The 9496-nt window shown below is 37.8% G+C and overlaps 1 protein-coding gene across 3 annotated transcripts in view; it reads right to left on the bottom strand.

Annotated features, from left to right (window-relative positions):
- Positions 1-5881: 5881 nt before the first annotated feature.
- The window catches only part of LOC137638311 (uncharacterized), a 63945-nt gene continuing 60330 nt past the window's right edge, over positions 5882-9496 (bottom strand). For all 3 annotated transcript variants that reach the window (XM_068370370.1, XM_068370371.1, XM_068370372.1), the window contains one exon: positions 5882-9357. In XM_068370370.1, the coding sequence (XP_068226471.1) occupies positions 9289-9357 (69 nt within the window). In that variant the 3' untranslated portion in view covers positions 5882-9288. The remainder of the gene's footprint in view (positions 9358-9496) is intronic.

Here is a 9496-nt window from a genome sequence, read left to right as displayed (position 1 = left end):
TCTTTGTTTTTTTTATTTGGCATTACTTTGTCTTTGTTTTTGGTTTGGTTTGGGTTTGGTCTGGTTTGGTTTGGTTAGGTTGTGGTTATAGTGTTAGTTTTGTTTTGTTTGGTATAGTTTGATTTGGTTTGGTTAATTTTTTGAGTTTTTGTTTTGTTTTGTTTTGTTTTGTTTTATATTGGTTTGGTTAAGTTTTGTATTGATTCAGTTTAGTTTGGTTTGTTTTGGTTGGTTTTTTTTTATTAGTTTTGTTGGTTTGGTTTGTTTTGTTGGTTGTTTTTATGTCTGTTTGAGAGAGAGAGAGAGAGAGAGAGAGAGAGAGAGAGAGAGAGAGAGAGAGAGAGAGAGAGAGAGAGAGAGAGAGAGAGAGAGAGAGAGCATATCATCAATTTTACACCTTATTTGTTCGATGAAGTTCTACCATTCAGTTTATCTCAATACTTTCAAATTTCGACTTATAATTGGGTACCTAATTCGCTGGTTATTTCAACAGTGACACTGGATAAGTTTAGCTACATAATCTAACACCAATCACTCAAATAACTAAGCTCGCTTAGCATTACGAGAGAGAGAGAGAGAGAGAGAGAGAGAGAGAGAGAGAGAGAGAGAGAGAGAGAGAGAGAGAGAGAGAGAGAGAGAGAGGAAGGTATTCCTGAATCTGCAACATTACACTGTACAATACATTACCTTCCCCCCCCCCCCCCAAGTCTGATATAAAGACCACATCCATCAGGTCTTGAGTCCAACTGGCCAATTTACACATATCCAGAACTTCTTACACAGGACCTATACCTACGCCTGCCAACAGTAGCAGAGGAGATACGTCACCCCCCCCCCCCAACCAACATACTACAAGCTAGACCATTGAATGAAATTTTCCAGCAAACGGGAAGGAGAAAAATGTCATAGCCTTACCTGTAAGATGGTGATTAGAGCAACCGCTCTAGTTTGTAAGAATGGCATACTGTTCTTTGTACAACTAAAGGAAAATTATATAAAATGGGTATGTCTCCTCTTTCATACTTATTGAAAAGAATACCATAACAAAAAGTAGATTTCTTTAATGACCCTAAATTTATCAAGTAAAATATCACCTGTATTCCATACAGCTGCTCGTCTTGAATTCTTCATAACCTGACATAGTACTTATACACATACACTAAAGAAACTCGTCTAATTGATGGATGAAACTACAGTATGCTGAAATATTTTAATGATACATAAATAGAACTTGCTGGAAACTTACACGGAAAGAATGTAAAATTTTATGGTATTAAAACTTTACATTATTCGTAATGGTATGTTAAGAAACAAGACCAAGCGACTACATTAAAAAGTCCAGTAATTGAGAGGCTGGACTTTTAATGGTTTATACGGAAATCTCATCAGCCAAACTTGCACACAACCTGTACTATTACGGTTCAGCATCAAAACATAATCATAGCTGAAGACTTCTAAACTAACATCAGACCTGGGAGCCTAATAAGAGTGGCAATGCAGAAACCATGATAACAATGTTGTTAATTTTGAAGAATTACGACGTAATTGAATTTATAATTAAATAAATGTACTAAATACCTTTAAGTCATTACCATACACACACAAATAATGACCGCTTTCCATTATTTTATTACCTTACATCATATGAAGTTAAGTTAAGCTAAGTTTTCAAGGTATGCAACGAATGATGCAAATGAATTTGATTCCACTGCCTGAAGTTACACAAAGACAGCAAAAAGGAAGGAATGGAACGAAAAGGTCAAAGGATATAAGGCGATTGCAAAAACAAGAGCCACAGGAATAATACAGAAATCTGTAGAGTTGAACCAACATCAGTAATGTTCGCAGCCCCAATAACTGTAGCTTTTCTGTAAAAGCAGCCTGTAACTAATACCTTCTGTACATAGCATTAGGCAAACCAACTGCATTACTTTGAGTACTCTCAGTAACAGTAGCAATTCTGTAAACAACAACCTGTAACTAATACTGTACCTACAGTACAAAGCAGTAGGTGCACTGACAACACTACTTTTAGTACCCTAAATTAACAGTTAGAGTTTCTGTAGGAGCAGCTAAATATCTAAGGGTCAATATATCAAGGAATTTCAGAGTGGAAGGCCTGTCCAAAATGGCCAGAAATAAAGTCAACATGACTACCCATGAATGTTATCTTTTCCTGATCCTTGGAGAATCGAACAAAGAAAATGTATATAACAAGAAAAACACAACCAGACATCAGAATTTTTCTCCTGTCTCTTATCACCAGAGATACAATGAGCTCGATTATCAAATATGTTAATTAGTACAAATGCTTACCACGGATACACAACTGAGATTTAAAAGATAATTGACATTGCTATAAAAATGTATAAGTACCTACGTGGTTGAAGTAAAATACAAACTGATAAAACTTTTAACTTAACTCTGATCATATAACATCTCTATTTTATTGTTATAACAATTTTCACAAGACAAAAAGAGTTCCAGGATGTGGCATTTACTTACAATGGGGAAATTTTGGAGATGATCCCTATGAAGGTCCATATAAGTTGTAGCACAAGGTAATGCCCTGTGAAATTCTGGCACTGTCTCCTGCTTGGTAGAATTAATGTTGTCAAAGTGAAGACTGAAACGGCAAAGCTGAAAACAATATTGAGATGTTGATCTCTCGCATCACTAAATTACAACAACATTTTGGCTGCAGATGAATAAAACATATAACTTTTGAATTATCCATTGGTCAAAATATGTGGGAATTCAAAGGGAGGGATATATTTAACTGTGAAAAAATTATACAGTGTATTTTTATAATAATAAACTTCTAGTCTACTAACCAGACTACATGTACATCTAAGCCTGTGCCATGCATTCTCTTTCTCTTTGGGATCTCATCTAATACACTCTGCAGTTCTTCATAGTATTCACCTCTCCTTTTTAGGGGATTCTTTTGTTGGTGCATAGCAAACTATAATAGTCATATTGCTTTGCTTTGATTTGAACTTTGCTAGTAACAATCTACTATTTACAGCTGTCCACTCGGTTAATGCCTTTTCTGCTCTTGGTGTCATCATCATTCCTACCCCTTTTCTTCCAACTCCAACTGATCTGCCTGACAACCAGGCAGAATCCAATCGACCAACTCCAGAGGACAATGTTCCTTAGATGTGGGATAGGAAAGAACAGATGACTTGTCTAAGGCTACAGTTGAGGCGGGTGAGGGGATGACCCATAGCTAACACAGAGCCAGTGCTACAGGAACTCAAGCTGACAAGACTGGAAGCAGAGACAGGAGGCGGCACCTCTGTCTAGATAGGCTAACCTGGAAAGGGAGTCAGAGCGATATAGCACAGGAAGAGAGGCTGCAGACACAGGACAAGCACTGCCAAGGCGGCAGAGGAGTGACCGAAGGGGTACCAACTCTGAGCCTAGATAGGGTTAGGCCATGGCAGAACTATGTAGGCAAGCCTAGCCTTCTAGAGGGTGAGGAAAATCTCAAAAGCTAGGGTGAGATGACTAGACAAGAGGAACATAGTTCTGGCCTAGATAGAGTTAGGTCATGAGAGAACTGTGTAGGCAACCCTTGCCTCCTAGTGGCAGAGGGAAAGCTCAAAAGCTAGGATGAGATGACTAGACAAGAGAAACATAGTTCTCATACAGTCAGGTTATGGCCTAACTAGGAAGGGGAAGGGGCAGAGAAACACCCAAGGGTGGACTCTAAGGTAGCAGAGATTTCAACCAGGGGAGGAGAAAAAAATCATCTACCTAGGCCAGGAAAGATATCCTACAAGTAGGCACACTAACAGGCACAAGGAAAGGGGAAGGAGGGGTGGTGATGGGAGACTCGCATGGCAGGAAGGCCCAACACCAACATGGAACAACACTAGTGTCCCAGAGGGGTTGCTGTGATAGGGCACAAAGGACAAGTCCTCACAACCAGGCATAGCCTACCAAAGACTAAGAGAGAAGCCTAATGATGGTTAAGGCGACACCAGGAGGTCTACTAGTCAGCATCAGAACTGGGGTAAGGTTTTCTAATGGGTAAACATAAGAAGACACAGGGAACAGGATCCCGAGACCTGTGCCGCCTCGCCAAACATATAGGCTAAGTGGAAAGTGAAAAGCAGTCACCCTAGGGTAACTGAGAACACTATCCAACTCCCAAAAGTACCTTCAAGACCACAGCTCCCCGCCATGACAAATCGACAGCGTGGGAGGATAGACTGCCTCACCCAACCCGTAAGGTTTGGTGAAAGAAGGGAGTGGTGCACTAGTGAACATTTACCAGGTATGGCTGCCGGCTAGGATAGGCTAGCCTATGCCAATGCTATAAAAAACACAAAAGAAACACTAAGGAAGGATGGGGGGATATCATATACTGTACATACCACAGTTAAAAATAATAAAATAATATATTCCTAAAGTAAATAACTAAATAACTAATAATAGTTTCTGAGTGTTTGACAACATGATAAATGGCGCCGAAAGCCTGCCGGCTTCGGAACAAAAAAGCATGCAACATAATAAAAAAACTGAGTGGAGACGCGAAATTCTCCAACACACGAAAGGGTGGATCTCAACTTGGTCGATGAGGAAGAAGTTTAAGCATCCTTGATCAAAAAACACTCAAAAAGCTAAGAAAACTAGCAGAAACTCTCTATCTGCGAGTCATCAGCAGCCATTGCCTGGCCCTCCTTGGTCCTAGCTTGGTTGGAGAGGGACTTGGGCACTGATCATGTGTATATATGGTCAGTCTTTAGGGCATTTAGCTTTGTCTCTGATGTTACCGCTTAGACAAAACATCTGGTGGTTACGGACCCTAGGTTCAGATCTTTCCAAGTTGCGAGTCTTTGGGAATCATCCGACTATCCCGATCAGATACTTTTATGCCCTGGGAGGGCACCGAGGCATTATCTCAAGCGTACTAGGAGAGCTCGCCCTAAACAAAGCATCTCTTTTTGTCAGCTAGGGAAGAGCCTTACCCCTCCCATCACCAGGAGGCTTGACAGAGAGCTCATGATGTCACGGGTATTGGCATGGGTATGACATTCAAAAAGGTCTCTGTGATGCAGATGTCACAAGCGGCCGAGTGAAAGCATCAGAAAACCTTCACTGCCCATTACCCCGAAGACTTACACAGGTCCCTAGATGCTTTACTTTTGGCCCTGTGATGGCTGCTAAGCAAGTGGTCTAGCTACCCTAGCTCCCACACAGGACTATCAGCAATTAGTCGAGGGCAGAGGTTACGGTGTTAGCCTGGGATGAGTATCTAAGAAATGACGCCTTTTCTTTTTCTCATCTTTCCGTCTTTTGGGAATACAGCATTTAATGGCCTGCCAGGTGGTTCTCATAGACTGCATTTAAGCCCCAGGTTACTGTTGTATGTTCAGTTGTGTCATCAATCTTCTTACGAGGGGAAGTTGGGACGTCTAGGTATAATCAGTGTGTTTACTCACCAAATCTTTTGCTTATACAGCACATAACCTAGACAAGGTCACAGTATAGTACCCACTCATTGTCATTGGTTTCACGGGCCATTAGCCCTCTGATATTGTCAAGCCAATGGCTCACGAAGTGTCTGGATGCTCATCCCAGGCTTTAGCAAGCTCGGATGCTGCAATCCCGGTTGTGAAGTTTTTCAGCCAGTTGAAAGGACTTCTCCCACCTTCTGTATGAGTAAGTCTCCTATGTAAAGAACAACAGTTTGTATTTGTGTAGAAAAAAATGACAAAATGGGAAGTAATTGGTATTTTTCCTAACTATACAAACCTGAAATTCATACACATACTTGGCCCGCCAAGAAGTCCTGCCTGCAATCAAAAGGTACTTTTAATCTAATCTAAACATTCAGTGGTAGGGGGATATAAGTAATAAAACTACAAAAGCTTTTCTTAAAAGTAGTTTATTATGCACATGAGCACAACATTTCTTTAATACTAATAACCACTTTATCTACTCTGTGTTTTCTTATTGTACTTTCAGTAGTACTTTAAAAATCCTGAGGACATGGTTGACTCATACAGATGCACAATTTGTTCACCCTTGATGAAATTGGGAAACATATCTTGTGGGAAGCTATGAATGGATAAATTCTCCCCATGAGAAATTCCTTAGCAAGACATTGACTGGACCTTCCAATTACCTAATGAATATCTTTTGGGTCAATTCAACAACTTGGTGAGACATGCAAGGATCAAATAATTTTGAAGCCATCGACCGTACTCGGAAAGAGATTGAAAGACCCAATTAGTCCTTCAGTGACAAAATCATGGACCCATCCATTTAATCAGTAGGAAATCCATAGGTCAGCCCAATGTCACTGAAACCTTGAGTGTTAATTCACTCCATCTATTGAAACATCATCAGCAGGAAAATTCTAGACAAATAGGCTCTATTAGTGAAAAAAAAAAAAAAATAAAGGTCCACCTATATTTTCCATAAAAAACTATAAAAAAAAAGATATCCTAGCAAATGTATTAAGGTCCACTTTCTCGTGAGAAATTCAACCAGGTAGAGAAATTCATAAAACCATTTGTGTCCTAGACATAAGATTAAGATATTTGGGCATACTCACTCCTTCGTCCTTCGGTAAGAAATTCACATACGCGTGCACTTCCTCAAGATACTCGTAGACCCAATGACATGGTAACTTGGCACCACACATATTGCATCTTTTCTGAGTAATTTTTAAAAATAACTGCAATAACAAAACACAGACCAGACCAATCTGGCGCTTAATCTGTACACGTAAGCTGCACCAAGGTTAACATATCAACCTAGACTGTTTTCAATTTGACTATATAAAAAAAAAGCTCTAATTATACAGTTAAATTGCAGATATATAAATTTCATATAAAAAGCAAGGTCAGTATTTCAAGGTATTCAAAATACTGCATATAAAAATTTCATATTTGTTTTATACACACATCAAATAGCATAATTCTTCAAAAAGCCTAATTTCAAAAATAAAATTGCTCCTTTCAATATTCACCTGAAGTTTATGTGCTATTCACTGTCCATGAATAGCTCGTTCACATTAAAAAAAAAAAATATAAAAAAGATGCAATGTACTACCTCTTTTCCCACCGGTAAATGCAGTGGAGGATAGTTTATTACAAAAATATGGGTTCCCCTATCCACACTGCCATTCTGGTTTCTGATTCACCTGTGTTATAGGTACAGTACTATAAGATGCTAGAACCAATGAGCTTTAGGTAAGTACAGTATTGAAACAAGCAATTTTATCTTTAAAAATTAGCATGATTTCAATGAAGCTTTCCTGCAGTTCAATTTTGCCAAACTATCTTATTTACTTTACAATTCCCACAAATTCTTGTTAATGAAGCCATCATTCCAATACAACTGTAATAAATTGTTTCTGTACTAAGAGGGAACAGGAAAAGAACCTAGTTTGTAGCTGCTGTAGAAATGTGACTGGACTGAGCAGGATGAAACCCCACAGGTGAATGAGTAACCAAAATGGCAGCAGTGGAAGGGGGAACTCGTTGTTTATAATAACAAACCATCCCCCACCACATTTATAAACAAAGAGATAAGGTAGTGCATGTATCTTGTAGTTTTATTATTGTTAGTTATTTTTAATGTGACTGAGCTATTCCACAGATGATGAATAGCAAATGAACTTGAAGGAAGTTTCACTGAAATAATCAAAATAGTGTACACTGAGTTCTACCGTTAAAAACGTCTTGAAACATTGCACATGACCTCTGAGGTCAAAGTCTGACACAAGCACATAAAAATTTGTCCACCTCAAATGTACAGGAGAATAACAAAGTATAAAAATACATGTAAAATACTTAATTTTTTACTGCATCTCATTAATCTTCTAAATGATTCTACAGTAATTACAAAATTCACATTATTACAGTTATCACAAATTGGTCATGTTTACACAAGTCCACCAAGCCTCTGTTTTTTGGGGGGCGGCTTGATATAGTAGTGCTAAACTGGTATGTAAGTGAATAAAAGCAGAAATACCATTAGAAGTTCTACCATAACTATGAAAGTCAAATATATTTATAAATATTGACTGCAATTAAAATCAATAGTCTGGCTTCAAAACAAGTAATGATATTTCTTCCACACGATGATGCCACTGAATTTTCGAGTTTGAAAGATTAACTTTTCAGCATCCAGTAAGACAAATTCTTTTAAATAAAAAAAAACATTTATTTTCCACACTGATATTTAGTGAAGAGTCAGAAAACCTATGAACATTGGAATTAATGTTACAATAAAGTGCAACAAGCTTATATAATACAATACCACTTTATAATCAAGTTACTATAACGTACTCGACCAGGGACGGAGGCATATAATTTCTTGGTCTAAGGACTGGGATTTCATGTAATGGGCTCAATGAACTAACATATTTCACTACAAGAAAAAAAAAATTACATTTAGGCCCAAACTGCCTGCACATACAAGCAAATTATTAGCACCACTTGAAGACAATATAATATGAGGAGCTCTTTCAGGGATCTACACGGATATTGTGTTAAATGGAACAAGGCAGTAAGTGTTACATTGAAAAGGCCTCATTAAGACATTCTATTAACATTACTTCAACTCGAAGAAGAAAAGGATTCCTTAAAACATATACACTGACCCACAAACAGATCGAGGAGTTGAAACACTAAAATCCATTACATCATTTTCATTGTACAAGAGTCCTTGTTTGTTTGTGCTAGTGTTCATTCATGGCACTATTTAAGTACAGTACATTTGCTCATAAAGGCACAACCAAATCAACTAAGGAGTACTTACTCCTCTAGGTTGATTTTTAAACAAATGTAGATTATAAATATCCTATAAATAAACAAATGGAACTGACTGAAATAGAAGTTAGTAAAAAGCAGTAACTCAGAATATTACAATTCCTTGAACACAGCAGACAAGAAGAAGAGAAATACATAGCACTCATTCATAGTATATTACATACAAAACCCAACCTGGTTATCACAATTTGATTATAATATCTAAGACAATAACATGTCCTATTTCTAGAGGATTTACAATATTTTTTTTTTATCTCTCAAAGGTAGAAATTTTGCAATATCAGCCCAATGGTAGGTATGAAAAAATTATGGTGGTGCAGTCATTGACTATTGTCAGACATTAAAATCTGATAAACTCAGTTGGGCGAAATAAAAGAAAAATAAGACAAATATTTACATGTACATCAAAATCAAAATTAATTTACATCTTGTGGTTTGTACGAGACACAAGAATATTACAGAAAATATAACACAGGTAATAGGTTAGCTGACACTATGGGTCCTCCATGTGTGTGGCACCATTGCCACTTCCTTTGATGCCATTCATTTCCATATCATATCCCTGAAAAAAAAATTAGACTATTGTAATTGTCTTCCAGAACTTTTGATTGTCTTCCAAAAACATGTAACTCATAAAATACATACATACATACATATACCAAGGCACTTCCCCCAATTCTGGGGGGTAGCCAACATCAACA

This window comes from Palaemon carinicauda, chromosome 3, assembly GCF_036898095.1.
Source record: "Palaemon carinicauda isolate YSFRI2023 chromosome 3, ASM3689809v2, whole genome shotgun sequence".
NCBI lineage: Eukaryota > Metazoa > Arthropoda > Malacostraca > Decapoda > Palaemonidae > Palaemon > Palaemon carinicauda.
Note: the sequence above shows the minus strand (reverse complement) of the source record. Positions and strands in the feature narration are given on the sequence as shown.